Source organism: Acinonyx jubatus, chromosome A1 (assembly GCF_027475565.1).
Source record: "Acinonyx jubatus isolate Ajub_Pintada_27869175 chromosome A1, VMU_Ajub_asm_v1.0, whole genome shotgun sequence".
Lineage (NCBI taxonomy): Eukaryota > Metazoa > Chordata > Mammalia > Carnivora > Felidae > Acinonyx > Acinonyx jubatus.
In genome coordinates, this window is record NC_069380.1 from 227,917,175 (window position 1) to 227,934,271 (window position 17,097).

Below are 17,097 nucleotides of genomic sequence, written 5' to 3' on the forward strand. Positions count from 1 at the left end.
TCAGACCAGGGGCACCCGGCCGAAGGGGACGGAAGGGGCTCCAAAGCCCAGCCAAGCTGTGTTATCCCCCACCTTCCATGCAGAAGGGGATGTCATTTTCCGGTACTGACAATAGTCAGTCTGGGCCCCCAGAACAGATGCTTTCATAGCACCCAACCACAGAGCCACGAGGAGAGTTGCAAAGCCAGAGAAGGCGGAGGTCCTGAGAGAGTCCCCACGGTCACGGCTGGGCACCAAGCACTGGGCACAGACCCGCCCGCCCCACATGCCTTTGGCCTTGGAAAGCAGAGGACTTCAGGATCCACTGGGGCAGGTGAGATTAGGGTTTGTTTGGTTTTGGATTCTTTTTCCCTTGTTTAGGAGAAGGGTTCCAAGTCCATTGTAACAAGAAGGGAAAGAGAGAGGGCAGGACGGAAGAGGCTGGGCAGACAGCAATGAGTGGATAGGAGCGGGGGCTTGAGGGGGTCCAGACCCACTCAGGGAGGGGCTTCGTGCTCCGAGGGCAGGGGTGACGGCAGTGCAGCTGTGTGTCCTTGGCCTTGACTGAGCACTTCCCCTGCTCCCGTCCCTGTCGCGACACAGGTCAAGGGCAAAACCAGCTGGGCCAGCCCAAGGAAACACTGCTATCCCTTGATGCAGGATCAAGGAAAAGGGGGTGGGGGTAACAAGCTTGAAGAACACTCCCTCCCTCTTCTCTTCAAAACAGAAAGCCAGGATGTGCCTGGGAGGGAGAGAAAGCCTCCCAGGTTGAACTGAAACACCGACCAGGAGATACACGTGCAACCCATCAGGCTTCTCAGAGCTGAGCGTCAGAATGTCCTGGAGGGTTTGCTGACCACAGGGCGCCAACCCCACCCCAGAATTTTGGATCCAACAAGTCAGGAGTGCGTCCCCAGCTGCTGCTGACGCTGCTGGGCACTTTGAGGACCTCAGTGACCAGTCAGCAAGACGACGGAGGGATGCCCAAGAGGGCAGTTCGGCCTGATGCTCAGTGTGAAACGGGTCAGGTTTGGGGCTGGGCACCCTTTTGTAAAGACTTCAGTCCTGTTCATACGTCGCAACTTCTAGGAAGTTTATGGTTAAGACGCGTGAAGGCGGGACCAGCACATGTTACCCCATCATGTTAACCCCATCGCGCCCGCGGCCGGTGTTTCCTGCAGCCGAGCAAAGGCTGCGTTCTGTCATTGAGTCAAATGTCACGATGTCTTGTCATAAAGTGACAGGGATCTGGTTCTTCCTTCATAAATTTCCTTTCGTAAATAATGTAAATGGTTAAAACGGATTAGTGGCTGCCTGTGGCTAAAGGGGCGGCTGGGATAGAGGGTCACAGTTGGAGGTACAAGGTTTTCTCAGAGGGGATGCGGACATTCGTCTGTGAATGTCCCCAAGTCCTCTCAACTGTACCAATGCGGCTGCTGTTAACACACTCATTTTCCTTCACTTTCCCCTTCGCATTACTTCCTTCAAGTTTGCCTTTGGGGGATTCCCCATCACTCCGAACCTTAAAGACTTACATTAGCTTTCCTGTGAACAAAATTTTTTTTTTCTATTCCTGGACATCCTATGACGACTTAATTTTACTCATGTAAACCTTTTTTTTTTTTAATCACAGAACAATAGAATTCTACCCTTTCAGACACAGAGACCGTCTTCATGTGAACCCATCCAAATCTCCAGGTGGACCCCCTTGGGTTTTTTGAAAGGCAGGCACCTGTGGTTCTCTCCACATATTATATAAATAAACTACGTACCTCCTCTGCAAGTAGAAAAATATTTTAAATCATTTTTAAAAAGTTCTTCAGCACTTGATGTATTAGGAGGTGGGGCCTCTGGAGTGTGATGAGGTCAGGAGGGTGGAGTTGCATGATGAGATTAGTTCCCCGATAAAAGAGACCCCAGAGAACTCTGGAATGGGGTAAAAACATGTTTTAAACAGCCAACATTCAGGAACAGCCACTCCTTTGAAAAAAAGAGCTTTTTTCTTTTTTACAGAAACTTTTTGCTAAAGTACACATGTTGCTGATAAGGAAATACAGCCCCCACGTATTTGCCAAAGCTCTTAGGTCGAAATCAAGTCATTTGCAAAATGCTACATGGAAACAGCCCAATGCAAACGGAGTTTTTAGTTCTTTTCAAAGGGCCCCTCCATTGAATTAACATTAGGAACCCCTTTTTTTTTTATTTTTAAAATGTTTGTTTATTTATTTTTGAGAAAGAGAGAGAGAGAGAGCAAACACGAGTGACCGGGAGGCAGAGAGAGAGAGGGAGAGAGAGAATCTCAAGCAGGCTCCACGCTGTCAGCACAGAGCTGGACTCTGGGGTCGAATTCACGAACCGTGAGATCATAACTTGAGCTGAAGTCAGGAGTTGGACACTCCACCAACTGAGCCACCCAGGCACTCCCACTGGGAATCCTTTCAAAATAAGTTAACAGCATCTTACTGAGCACAATCGGGGGGGGGAGGGAGAGAGAGAGAGAGAGAGAGAAAGCACAATCAGGGGAAAGGGACAGAGGGAGAGAGAATCTTTAGCAGCCTCCATGCTCAGCACAGGGCCCCACACAGGGCTCGACCCCATGACCCTGGGATCATGACCTGAGTGGAAATCTAGAGTCAGATGCTCAACTGACTGAGCCGCCCAGGCACCCAGTTCTGGTTTTTTAAAAAAAAATAACTCAATTCACTCATACCTCATTCTAAAACCAATGGATTTAGATCTGTCGACACCAAAGAAAATTTCAAATTCACCTCAGAGTTCCTGGTGCATTTTAGGGAAATGTATTTATCCTACTTTTCACATATGGCAATGGAGACTCAACCCTCCTCTCCAGGACCCACCCGAGGGCCCTTCCTGATCAAGGGCTCCCCTGCCCCCCAAAAGTACCCTCAAGAAGCTACACCTGTCATGTGTCCCACGTGGGTGCTGTAGCATGATAAAACAAAACAAAACAAAACAAAACAAAACAAAACAAAACAAAAAACAGCCCAGAGGTGCCCGGCTGTCTCAGTCAGTAAAGCATACAACTCTTGATCTGGGGTCATGAGTTCAAGCCCCACACTGGGCATAGAATCTATTTTAAAACAAAACACAACAGGGGCGCCTGGGTGGCTCAGTCGGTTGAGCATCCGACTTTGGCTCAAGTCATGAGCTCACAGTTTGTCGGTTCGAGCCCCACGTCGGGCTCTGTGCTGACGGCTCAGAGCCTGAAGCCTGCTTCAGAGTTTGTGTCTCCCTCTCTCTCCGCCCCTCCCCCATTCGTGCTCTCTCTGCCTCTCAAAAATAAATAAACGTAAAACAAAAACACAGTCTGAGCAACTAAATTTAGGTAAATGCTTCCCGCCCAGGGACAACCCCCCTACCACCACCACCAATATAAATTAACACAACAGCTTTCCTCCAAGATAAGAAGTCCAGGTGCCACCAGAGGAGGAAATCTGTGGTCAGCAGGTCTTTCAGCTTCTCTTGGGGACACTTCGTATGTGGCCCCAACGGGTGACCGACCACCTGGATCTGCCAGGGCACAGGGGTTTCCCAGGAGGTAGGACTTTCAGGGCTGCCACAGGAAACTCCCAGATGCAACGGAGCAGGATGATAACCCCGCAGGGCCATCGTGTGCCTGCTGAAGGCGGCCTCCCCACTCCATCACAACGCAGGGAGGATGTGCCAGAGACATCCGAGGTGGCCTGTCCCAGCCCACCCTTCAACAAAGGAGGATGTGCGGTGACAAGATGCACCAGGGTCGCTCCTCCCCCACTCCTTGGTGCCTATGTCCCTTTCCACTGTGGACGAAACAGGTCCCCCAAAGATCTGGATCCCGTGAGGCAGGACAGTCAGCAGGGAGACGCATCTCCTGGTAACAAAAGGACCCCACGGCGCAGCAACCTGGCTTCAAAGTCTCCTCGGCTGAGTCCGGTGCAGCTCGGCACTGCTATAAATGGACGTGATTTCCTAGAAACCCACCCATTATCTAACCCGAAAGAGAAAAGACCGAACTCACAGCGCTGGTAAAACTGACGTAGAAGCTGAGTCACCGCTGCTGTTTTTAGCACATGACTACTGTCCCTCGCGTTTTCAAATACAAAAGCTGGAAGGTCTGGGAGGAAGCCATACAGACTGACCAACTTGACAGAAGGGGCAGGGCCAGGCCCTTTGGAATGCCTGGCTCGACCATGTCAAGGAAAAGTAGAAACGGAAGGAAACTCTGGAAACCCACTGCAGTGGCATCAGACTGTGAGAGTCTCCGGATGGACCAGGGCTTCGATTCCAGGGCTCTCCGCACTAACCTGCACTCGAGGACAATGCTGAAGAACGAAAAAGGCTTGTAATGATTCCCCAGCACACATATGCCATCTTTCCCCTCCTCGAAGTGCTCTCCTTCCTCATCGGTTGGGAGTCTAAACCCTTCTCGTTCTCCCCCAAGCCTCGGACTGCTTCCCCTCCACTTCCTGAGGCAGCGTCTCAGTCTCCACCCATCTGGAATCACAGGCGCTCCCAAGATGCACCAAGATGGGGCGCCACACCCTTCTCTCCCTCCCATCTACCCTGACACCTGGCTTCATTTGCACCCATGGCACCAAGTGCCGCTCGCTGAGTATAAACGCTCAACATGGGCTCCACCCTCAACATTCCTGTGGTTACAGAAGAGTCATCACCAACTAGACATGCCATTCTCTTGCTTCCTCCTTTTCTCTTGGCTAAAATTCGAACAGCCGTACTGGAAACCATCTTGAGATTAACTCGCCATGGAAACAATAGTTCCACTTACTGAGTGCCTGTGATGTGCATTCTGCCTCGAGCCTCTGTAACGTGTTGTTATTTCTATAATAAGCATCCCCATTTTACGGCTGGGGATCTAGAGGAAACTCAAGACGAAAAGATCATGTGACTTGTCCACGGTCATGTAACCAACCTGAGCCTGCCATCTTTGGCCACCAAGCTGCTCTAAGAAAAGTCCCAGAGCTCTTCAAACGGGTGTACGTGCCAATCACATCAAGGCCTGAGTAAAGTACTGATTCTGGTCCAGTAGGTCTCGGGAGGGCCCGGGATCCTGTATTTGGGAAAAGCTCTCATGTGATGCCAGTGCACGGTAGCAATGGCTCATACATCTAATATTCCCAGCGGGTGCCATTCCCACACATTAACCAGGTCTGACACTGCTTTGCTTTTCTAAAAACTATAGATCTAAAACTGATCTATTCCTGGTGGTAAGGCTACAGATAAAAGGTAACGCATGCCTTCATTTTATTTTCCAATTTTTATGCGGTGGTAAAATGGACATAAAATATCTCTACCTTAACCACTTTTAAGGGCTGCCTTCCTTCATTATTATACTGGTGATCGTGAAATAATGACACGGGCCATCTGGGTGGCTCAGTCGGTTAAGCATCTGACTCTTGATTTTGACTCAGGTCATGGTTTGTGGGTTCGAGCTCCATGTGCTGACAGTGAGGAACCTGCTTAGGATTGTCTCCCTCTCTCTCCCTCTCCCTCTCACTGCCCCCCTTTCTCTGTCCCTCCTCTGCTCTCTCTCACTCTCAAAATACATACTTAAAAAAAAAAAAAAAGAATGACAGATTCACAGAACCCTCCCCCCCCGCCCCGATGTCGACATGTGACAGAATTACGGGGCAGGGGCACCACCATGAAATGCACATGGCCACCATCCACAGAGCTTGCTCAGCTGTGGGGTGGGTGGGGTGATTCTCTGCCATTTCAACCCACGTGTAGACCACCACAGTCCAGATGCAGGCCTGGCCGTCACCACAGGCCCCCGCCTGCCACCCCGTTAGGGAGGCCCTCACTCCTCCTCTCTCAGAAACCCTAGCCCCGGCAACCCATAAGCTGGTCTTCATTGCTACAACTGCATTATTTCAAGAATGTTACACAAATGGAATTACACAGCCTAATTGCCCACCTTCCTTCATGTTTAAATCAACTTCCTGCACCTTCTGTCGTCTCAGGAAATGTGCGACCCTGAATTTATGGTAACACCCTGCTCCTGCCTCTTCAAGGGGCTCGCCTCTCCACCCCCTGCCTGGCCTCTCTCCGCTGGAATGGCCCTCGCTCGGCAGGTGCTGTATCTGATCCAGGAGTCAGTTAAATCCCAGAAACAGAAGCAAGAGAGAAATGCTTGACTCCACATCCCATCACTTGCCTACTCCGGATTGAACTTATTCAGAGCTGACATGAATACACCTTGGGAAGCATACAACTGTTTTTGACTTTGAAATTGCTCTCAGTCCCACGACTCCAACCCAATTTTGCCACTGAGCCGTCACTCGAGATTTCATGTCTACCGTAATTTCCTATCTCTGACTTGGTAGAAATAAGTAAAATTCACCTTCAATTGTCTTTCAAACTTAAGAACATCACTTGAGGGGCACCTGGGTGGCTCAGTCAGCTGAGTGGCCGACTTCAGCTCAGGTCATGATCTCATGGTTCATCAGTTCGAGACCCACGTCGGGCTCTGTGCTGACAGCTCAGAGCCTGGAGCCTGCTTCGGATTCTGTGTCTCCCTCTCTCTCTGCCCCTCCCCTGCTTGCACGGTCTCTCTCAAAAATAAATCAACATTAAAAAACATTATAAGAACATCACTTGAAAACAGTCTCGTTTATGTACACACACAACGAATAATATCAAGGATTCGTAACATCCTACTTCATCTTAAAATCTGACTCCATAAGAACACACACACACACACACACACACACACACACGCACGCACCCCCCATACCTACACCATCCTTCCACCAGCCTGTCTAAAAAAATTACTTCCCAATTGTCTTGAATGAAACATACTTTCTTTGTTCACATATGTTAACAACTTCTCTACAACCTTCTTATTTCTTTTAATTAAAAGGAATTACAGGGGCGCCTGGGTGGCTCAGTTGGTTAAGTGTCTGACTCTGGCTCAGGTCATGATCTTGCAGTTCATGAGTTCAAGCCCTGCGTTGGGCTCTGTGCTGACAGCTCAGAGCCAGGAGCCTGCTTTGTATTCTGTGTCTCCCTCTCTCTCTGGCCCTCTCCCTTTCTCTCTCTCTCAAAAATAAACATTAAAATTTTTTTTAAAAAAAGGAATTACATACTATTTTATGTATGGAACTACTTAATTTGGAGAAATCATAGACTATCACTTGGTTATCATTTAGAATAACTGAGCCAATAGGCTGTAAGGCTAGTCTCAAGAAATTTCAAGTAAGTATCGTATAGACCATATTCTCAGTATGGTCTATATGTGCTGTGCTGACAGCTTGGAGCCTGCTTGGGATTCTCTCTCTCCCTCTCTCTTTGCCCCTCCGCTGCTTGCACACTCTCTTTCTCTCCCAAAATAAATAAACAAATAAACATTAAATAAAAAGACCATATTTTCTGAATAAGGCTTAAAAAATTCATTTAATAAAGCTTAAAAATATGTATTTCAAAAATGTTAAACATAATCCTAAATGACTTCTAGATCAGAAAAAGAAGAGGGGTACCTGGGTGGCTCAGTCGGTTGAGCATTCGACTCTTGGTTTAGGCTCAGGTCATGATCCCAGGGTCATGAGTTCAAGCCCCACATTGGGCTCTGCACTGAAAACGGAGCCTGCTTAAGATTCTCTCTCCCCCCTCCTCCTTCCCCTCCCCCATGCGCTGTCTCTAAAATAAATAAAAAAGGAAGAAGAAAAGAAATCCTAATGTAAATTAGAACAATAAGAAAATACTGTATATCCAATTTGTAGGAAAAGCAAATCTGTTACTTTAATAAACCTGAAGGAAATAATTTTTTTTACAGACAGAAACTGATGAAATAGTGAGGAAACAGATCCAGAGGGGTGCCCTCATGGCTCAACTGGTTAAGCATCCCACTCTTGATCTCAGCTCAGGTCTTGATATCTGGGTTGTGAGTTCAAACCCCACCCTGGGCTCTGCACTGAGCCTGAAGCCCTACTTAAAAAAAGAACAAAGGGCAAAAGTTGACTCTCTAAAAGAAGTAATTGGATGGATATTTTGTATGATATTCATCACAAAAGAGAAACGGCACAAATTTAAAAATATACTAAAACAGCTGTAAGACAGTTATAACAAACATTAAAAAGGAGACTCTATAAAAACTTCCGACAATTGACCTTCAAAACTTAGAAAAAATAGGAGACTTCCACAGAAAAACAGACATCTCCATAACGGACTCAGGAAGAAGAGAAAATCTGAATTATCCCATAACCATTAGACTTACTGACCTAAACTTCTGACAGAACGGCTTGGATTTTAGCAACTTAAACAATTATTAAATACTTGGAGTGTTTCCTATCTCAACGCCATATGGAGCAGTTCTCATGCAAAATCGCTTTGAATAGCTTGCATATTATATTGATATAAATGTCAGACGAATAAATGGTACTCCAGTTCGTACGCCTCGTTATTTCATATTTCTAGAACGCCTCTGCCTTAGTCTTCCCTTACAAGTATAGGATGAAAAAGCAATCTGATGTCCAAAATCGCCCCAACCACTACCCCATTCCCCATGGACACCCAGAGGAGGCAAGGGCACAGTGGAGAGACCCATGGGGGGCTCAACGGAGCAGCGGGAGCAGCCTGGGGTCCTTTAGAACCCGGCTCTCCTGACGTACTAGGTGCCTTCTCCCCTAAGCCTCACTTTCTTCAACTACAAAAAGGTGGGCACAAATAACCTCTAAAATCTCTTCCAGTTCCAAAATCCCATGACAAGGGTCTTTCTAAATTTCTAAAACCTTCACCCAAGCTACGACCCAGCAATTGCACTACTAGGAATTTACCCAAAGGATACAGGAGTGCTGATGCAGAGGGCCACATGCACACCAATGTTTATGGCAGCACCTTCAACAATAGCCAAAGTATGGAAAGAACCCAAATGTCCATCAACTGATGAATGGATACAGAAGATGTGGTTTTATATACCATGGAATACTACTTGGCAATGAGAAAGAATGAACTCTTGCCATTTGCAGCAATGTGGATGGAACTGGAGGGTATTATACTATGTGAAATTAGTCAGAGACAGGCAGGTATGTTTTAACCCATATGTGGAACTTGAGAAACTTAACCGAAGACCATGGGGGAAGAAGGGAAAGGGAAAAAATTAGTTTCAAATAGAGAGGGGGGCAAACCATAAGAAACTTAAATACAGAGAACGAAACTGAGGGTTGATGGGTTGGGGGGAGAGAGGAAAAAGGGTGATGGGCATTAAGGAGGGCACTTGTTGGGATGAGCACTGGGTGTTGTATGTAAGTGACGAATCATGAGAATTTAATCCCGAAGCCAAGAGCACCCTGTATGTTAGCTAACTTGACAATAAATTATTTTTTAAAATAAATAAATAAATAAAATAAAAGACCATTTTATAGTAGATTAAATATAGAAGCAAATATGAGAATTTAGCTTATACTATAAAGTCAGACATTAAAGAGTTTTTCAAAAATCTAAAACAATGGGTAAAAAAAACTCAGAAAAATTAAATTAAAACAGGACTTTGGGAACTGATGCTTTTTTTTTTTTAATGTGTATTTATTTTGAGAGGGGTGGGGCTAGCAAGAGTGGGGCACAGAAAGGAGAGAGAGACAAAATCCCAATGACAGTGCAGAGCCTGATGCAGGGCTCGAACTCATGAACCGTGAAATCGTGACCTGAGCTGAAATCCAGAGTCAGATGCTTAACCAACTGAGCCACCCAGGTGCCCCAGGAGCTGATGCTTACTGATATTGGATGGTTAGGAGGCAGACGCTCTTAGCACCCTCTATTTGGGAACCTATCTGAAATTTTCCTTCATAAAACTAAATTTAAACAAATAAATGCTCAGGGTTAGTGAATGACATCTTTTACAAACAAAAGCAAACCCACCCTTAAGAGGGCTTGGCCTTGTGACTTGCTTCAGCAGAAGGGACGCTGATCCTTTTTCGCTCTCCTGCCCTGGAGAACGAGCCCAGGCCAGCCTGCTGGAGGATGAGAAAACCCACCGGACAGAGTCACCCCAGATAAGACCTCCCTGGTCCTGCCATCGTCAGCAGACTCCCGCTGCTCTCAAGTCCAGCCAAGATCAGCAGAGCTGGACCGTCCTTAGCAAAATGTTTACTGTCCTACACGCCCTGGGGGTGTCACAGTTATTCCTTATTCCACATTCCTGTGTCCAAGGAAAACTGGTACAGTTGTATCAAAAACACATGGGAGACTCTTAATGGTATAAATAATGGGTACATTCGTCCAAACCCACAGAATGTATAACACCAAGAATGAACCCCAATGCAAACCATGGATTTGGGGGATCCTGATGGGTCAATGCAGGTTCATCAGTTGTAACAAATACACACTCTGCTTCCGGATGTTGGTAACGGGGGAGCCTATGCATGTGCTGGGACAGGAGGTCGATGGGAAATCTCTGTACCTTCCCTTTAATTTTGCTGTGAATCTAAAACTGTTCTTAAAAAATTACACCCTTAAAAAAAGAAAAATCAGAGATGGGGCACCTGGGTGGCTCCGTCGATTAAGCGTCCGACTCTCGATTTCGGCTCAGGTCATGATCTCCCAGTTCATGAGTTTGAGCTCCCGGCGGGCTCTGCACTGATGGTGTGAAGCCTGCTTGGGAATCTCTCTCCCTCTCTCTCTGCCCCTCCCCTGCTTGTGTTCTCCCTCTCTCCCTCTCTCTCTCTAAAAATAACTAAATAAACTTAAAATTAAAATAAAATAAAATAAAAGCAAAGATTCAGAAAAGCACATGGACCTCCCTACTGATGCTGGGCCCAGAGCAAAGCCCCCACCCCTGCATGGTCCCTGGGGAGGAAGAAGCACAAATCGGTCAGCCTGTCTGCCGCATGCACGTGTCGGCTTCAGCTGACCGCCTCTCTGCTCCCGCCCCTTGGGCTCCAGTCTAATCTGCTTGTTCTCCCTTCCCACCCCTCCCCCACACTTCAGAATCTACGATAACACACTAACATACAACCCCAACAGCAAAGTCAAGCTCCCTGCCCACAAGCTCTCGCGCTTGACTGCCTGCCTGCCCTCAACTCCACAGAGGCCAGAAGTCACTTTTCATCAACGCGAGGCCACTCTCGGCACATTCAGTGCATGAGGCCTGGGAGCCGCCGAAGGGCTGGGTGTGAATTCCAAACCACCTGAGTCTCAGTTTGGGGAAAGGTGATTCCGAAGTTTGTAAATCTCCCTGCTGCATTCGAAAAACAAACAAAAAACAAAAATCGAACCCAAATTTTTCCTTACGGGTGTGTCAAGATAAAAGGCCCTGTCACTGCTGCAAATGTATAAAACGCGAGTGAAGGAAGAGTTCGCCCGTGCCGAGGTGTGGCTTTGCTGAACCGAGAGACAAGAGACTAAGGGGCGGAGGGGCATTTGGAGAGTCCCTAGAAGTTAACCATATGTGAGAAGAGTTACAGCAAGAAAGGAGTGCAACAGGGGTGCGTGGGTGGCTCAGCTGGCTAAGCATCTGACTTGAGCTCAGGTCCTGATCTCACCCTTTGTGAGTTCAAGCCCCACTTGGCGCTGTCTGCTGTTAGGGCGGAGCCTGCTTTGGATCCTCTGTCCCACTCTCTCTCTCTCTGCCCCTCCTGCTCGTGCTCTCTCTCTCTAAAAAAGAAACATTTTTTAAAACATTAAAAAAAAGGGGGCGCCTGGGTGGCTCAGTCAGTTGAGCATCCAACTTCGGCTCAGGTCACGATCTCACGGTCTGTGAGTTCGAGCCCCGCGTCGGGCTCTGTACTGACAGCTGGGCGCCTGGAGCCTGCTTCAGAGCCTGGGTCTCCCTCTCTCTCTGCCCCTCCCCTGCTCACGCTCTGTCTCTGTCTTTCAAAAAAATAAGTAAACATTAAAAAAAAAATTATAAACAATAAAAAAAGGGAGTGCAACATTTTCAATTTAGCATAATTGGGTCTAATTTGGTTCAAGAGCTATCTGACACGCAAAGTGCTGTTCTGCAACAAGGAAAGCAGCACAAACACGTCCTTTGGCTTCAGTCCTGTCTCCAGAGCTGTCACAGCCATAAAGGTGGAACTCAGGAGATAATAAGTGGAAGAGAAGAATTAAGAAAGAGAATTATGGCAGCTTGCTGTGTCCCCAAGTCAGAGGGAACAAAACCACCATAAATCTAAATGACAGCAAGAACACAGTTTGAATGTTACTGGAGAATCATTTGACAAATATTTACGTGTTGCCTATTAAAGTATGCAATCCTTTTAGAGCAATAAATATTTTAGAAGAAAACCGTATGCTGACCCACATCCAAGATAAAACCCATCTCAGGAGCCAGGAGAGAGCACGTTTTTAAACAAGACACATCTGATCCTTGGTTACTCAAACCAAATGAAACATCTGTCAGCTCAGGAAGCACGCCCTTCTTAACTAACAGGAGATTATTAGCTCAACAAGTATACCCAGAAAACCTTTCAGAGCCTTTACAGACATTTCTCTTCTAGAAACCTGGCTGTGGGCAATAACTCTGAGCTGTGCATTCTGCTGTTCGAGCAATTACGCTTCTACTCCCAAACCTCTCTCTAGGGCTTTCTGTAAGGTTTTTACTGTCACTCATTGTGGTAAGCTCGTAGATCAGGCCCAAAGGGCTCATGCCTCAGGGCCTTTGCACCTGCTTTGCCCTCTGCCCAGTGTGCTTTCCCCACTTATCTTCTCTACATCTTAGTCAGATATCACCTGCTCTCTCAAGTGACCACTCTCAATCCCTGAACCCCTAGACTGCTTACCCAGCTCCAGATGCTGCTGGCTAGATCCCTGCGAAGGTGCCCCTGAGATGAGAACCTGAAGGCAGTGGGTGAGCGAGTCATGTGGCCATCTGGAGAGGCACACCTCAGCCCCAAGGCTGACCGCTGTCATGCTGAAAACAGCTGGCTTCCCAATCTCCTGTTTCTTAGCCAGGTGCCCTGGGCCAGCCTCTTACCACCTGACCCAGGTTGGCCTCTCCAGCTCGGGCTCCTACATCCCCCCCTCTCTGTACCACCCCACAACCAACCATACTGCCCCTGCCAACACCCCCTTGGCTCGGTCAGCCAGATCAGAACATCTTCCCTCCACTCTCCCCAAGTCTCCCCTGGGCTCCTGGGATGCTCCAAGCTACTTGCATTGGAGACATTAGCCCCACATCTCTTTAGACTGCCTTCGGGGGCCCTGACTCTGGCTCTAAGCACCAGGAGCTATTACTTTCTGGGTTCTCTCCTCAAATAAAAGGTGGCCTCGTAAAGACAAGCACTGTTTGATTTTTCTCCACGTCTCCTACGGGACCTAACCACTGCCTGGCACAAAATACGTCTGTAAGAAACGCTATGCAATGACTTGCTACCCCATTTGCCACTGGTCGTGTATTTGCACTTTACAACACTTAATTCTCAGTTTTCACAGGAAGAGGGAGGCTGTTTGCTCAACAGAATCCAGGAGCCACTGGGAAGAACAGAAGCTCTGGCCTCCCTCCTCCCCCAAAGCACCTAACGCAGGACTTGCTCCTGATGAGAAGATACAGAGGCCCAGGGCTCTTGAAGTCTGTCAGACGGGTACCGTTTCTCCATCCTGATTTGGAGGGGAGCAGAGAGGAGGAGACTCAATGCAGAGGAACAAAGAGAGACTCTGTAATCAAGGGGAAAAGCCGAGAGAAAAAGAGCTTTGCCTGGCAGAAGCGAAAAGTGCCGGAGGCTGGTGAGAAACAGACAAGATGCTAAACAAGGGCCATGTCAGGGGCGCGTGGGTGGCTCAGTCGGCTGAGCATCCGACTTCAGCTCAGGTCATGATCTCACAGTTCGTGGGTCCGGGCCCCCGCATCGGGCTCTGTGCTGACAGCTCCGAGCCTGGATCCTGCTTCGGGTTCTATGTGTCCCTCTCTCTCTATCCCTCCCCACTCATGCTCTGTCACTGTCTCTAAAAAAATGAATAAACGTTAAAAAAAATTTTTTTAATAAGTAAAAAAATAAACAAGGGCCATGTCAGAGCGCCGTGTGCATGAGGGGGTCGCGTACTCACCACGCCAGGAGGTACAACTAGGAAACCGAGGCAGAGAGGCTGGACCCTGTTCCGCTGTCCATTTCTACTGTCCTTCCCCGACTCTATGCTGAGGGAGTGGCTTTCAAAAGTAGCCCAGAAACCCAGTTGGTCAGGCGCAACTCCCCTGGCATCGGCTTATCGTTCAGTTGGCTTGAAGGCGGCCGTTCCCAAATTTTTATTTTTTGCCCCCGAAGGGAACATAATAAAGCTGAGCCCAGGGGAGCCTCGAAGTGGGGGCTGGACAAGCCAGGCTGGGCCTCTGCCCACCCGGGCCCACTGGAGACCCCAGGCTGCCCAGGACACAGGACCTACCGGCCCCCCACCATGTTCTTCCAGATCCCTGTGGGGCTTCCTTAAAAGCAGGGCCTGATGCCTCCTTCAGGAAAGAGAGTTCTCCTGTACACATCTGTGTGTGAAAACTCACCTGAGTAATAGCCAAAGCAGAGGTGCAGAAAGGGCCCCAGCGGCCCACGCACCTTCCCAGAGAGGGGGGAGGGAAGCTGGGATACAGGCACTGTCCTGAGTCACAAGGCCACGGAGGGCTCAGGGCTGCACCAAGCACAGTCCCTTCTGCCATTTCACACGCTGTGTCAAGCGAGCCGCCCAAGTGGCAGAAAGTGACACCAGCGGGTCCCAACTTGACTGAGCCGAGCCCAAAACACAGGCAGAGACAAACCACCCTGCTCCGGAGATAAGCCAAAGACACAGGGTCACTGCTCACAAGTAAAATCGCGGCCTTTCTGTCAGCTAGGGCAGGGGAGCAGGTGCACCTGCACTCCAGAGCTGTGCCAGGCTGAGGCTGCAGACGCCCCTGGAGACTGTGACAGTCAGGTGAGAAGCAGCCGCTCTCCACCCAGCGCAGGCTAACGGGCACTTGGTCGCTGTGGTCGCTGTGCGGTTTTTCCCTCCGTGTGTTGGGTTGTTCTAGTCATTCTCAAGTCTTCGAAAGCCGACTTTTTCTTTCCTTTTCTAGATGCGCCCTGCCATCTGTGAGTCTTGACGTGCTTAATGGATACCCCGTGCCTCTCTCCGCCTCCACCTCTGCCGGCCCTATTTGGTGGGTGTCTGCCCCTCCACTGCCCTTCCAGAACCTGCCTCTGGGGACCCCGGCTGGCCCTGGCTCCTGACGGTGACCATGCAGATCACGCTCGCAGGTCGCCACGCGGGTCACCAGGGGCAACAGGGCCGGGGGCTGGGGGCGGCGGAGGTGGGCGGCAGGCACTCCGGGAAGAAACTCCGAATCCCTGGGGCCTGGAGGCGCCCGTCAGTGCTCGGGCGTAGAAGGGAAAGGGCAAGGTCCCTTTCCCCGAAAGGGAAAGGGCACTGGTCACTGCGCCAGTGGGGCTCCGGGCAGAACCGTTTTCCCTGCAGGCGAGGAAGGGTAGCGGTCGGGGGGAGCCCAGATCGAACAGCCCCGACGAGAGGTGTCCAACCTGGATCCGAGCGCGGGCCCCCGGGGGCGGGGGTGGGGGTGGGGGCGGGGGTGGGGGGGAATTCAAGGGCAGGAGGACTCCGGGGGCGGGAAGCGACCAGGAGGCGGCGAGGACGCGAGATTAGCGGCGTCTCCCGCGGCGCTGTGACCTCGGTCAGCGCCCCCCACCCCCCCCCGCCCGTGACCCCGGCCCGGGATGCGCAGGCCACCCCCGGCGCCGCACGCGCCGCACGCCCAGACAGCGACGAAGAGGCGCTCTAGGCGGCGGCAGAGGCGCCGCGGGAGCCTGGGCAGAGCCGGGATCGGGGTGGCGCGGAATGGCAGGGAGGGATCCGAACCCTGCGGAGAAGCCAACTTACCCGGCCGTTGCGGTCGGTCTCCTGCACCTCCTCGGCGCTCGGCCCCCGCCGCACCAGCGCCCTCAGCAGCCCCACGTCGTTGGCGCAGGCGGCGCGCAGGAGGGTCGCCTCCTCCGGGACGCCCTCTGGGACGCTCTCCGCGCTCGCGGTGCCGTATTCCTCCTCGCCTCCGAAAGGGTAGAAGGAGTCGTCCGAGGCGATGCTGCGGGTGTCGGGCAGACACGAGAAGTCCTCGTACTCCTCGTAGTCGGCAGGGTCCTCCCCGGCCTGAGCGTCCCGGGGTGGGGACGGCGGCTGCGGAGACACGCGGCGCGCCCCGCCGCCCTCCGGCCCGGGCCCGGCCAGCAACACCATGCCGGCGGCCGGGGCGCGGGCCGGGAGACCGGGGCGCGGGGCGTGCACCGAGGTCACCGCCCCACGTCCCCCGCGGCCCCAGAAGAACCGTGCTCCGCGGGCCCCGGCCCGGCGGAAACGAGCGCCCGGCGGCCGCGCTCGAAGACTAAAGTCGCCGCAGGCGGGAGAAAAGCCCCTCGGGGGTGGGAGGAGCCGCGGGGGCTTTCCGGGCGCGGCGGGCGGGGACCGCGCGGGGGGGGGGAGGAGGGCGGGGCGGCCGCGCGGGCGGAGGCGCGCGCCCCGGGTCCCCCGCCCCGGCGCCCGGCAAAAGTTCGGAGCGCAGCGAGGGCTCCCCGGCGCCGGAGCGCGGAAACGCACGCGCCCGACAACTAGCAGCAAGGCCCCGGGAGCCCGGACGCCGGCGCCTCGGGCGGCGAGCGGCCCCGCCCTCTCCTTCGGCGGCCCCGGGGAGGAGGGCGAGGGTGGGGGCCGGGGGCCCCGCGAGCCGAGCCTGCTTCCCGCCCCGGGAGCCTCCAACACCCCTCCCCCGCGCCCCCCCACCCGCCGTGGCCCGGCACCGCCCGGGGCGTCAGGCCTCCCGGTCGGGGTTGGAACTTTCCCGGCGTCGGAGCCACTGAGCTCGCTTTTCCGCGTCCCCGGGAGCCGGGGCTCGGGGTGGGGGCCGACTCCACTCCGAGCTCAAAGCGGGGAGTCGCCGCGGGGCGCGGAGGGCTAGTGGGTGCACGGGCGGCGGGGCCGGGGCTGCCCGGCGGGTCGCGCCCCCCTGAACTGGGAGCTCCCGGAGGGGAGGGGCCGCAGAGTCCCCCGGTCGCGCAGCCCCCGGGCCCACTGTGGCTGGCAGGCTGCTCCTAAAAGAGCCACCCTAGGGCGGCGTCTCAGGGCCTTGGTGGAAACTGGGGGGCGGGGGGGGGGGGCTCCAGGCCGGGGCTGTGAGGCTTCCTTCCTCCCCCACTC

General features: G+C 51.8%; 1 protein-coding gene across 2 annotated transcripts in view; it reads right to left on the reverse strand.

The window, feature by feature from the left end:
• The window catches only part of ANKRD33B (ankyrin repeat domain 33B), an 80,329-nt gene extending 64,015 nt beyond the window's left edge, over positions 1–16,314 (reverse strand). The window contains exon 1 of one of the 2 annotated variants that reach the window (XM_053202108.1): positions 15,790–16,314. In XM_053202108.1, the coding sequence (XP_053058083.1) occupies positions 15,790–16,143 (354 nt within the window). In that variant the 5' untranslated portion in view covers positions 16,144–16,314. The remainder of the gene's footprint in view (positions 1–15,789) is intronic. The other variant, XM_053202104.1, reaches the window with a different exon arrangement.
• Positions 16,315–17,097: the final 783 nt, after the last annotated feature.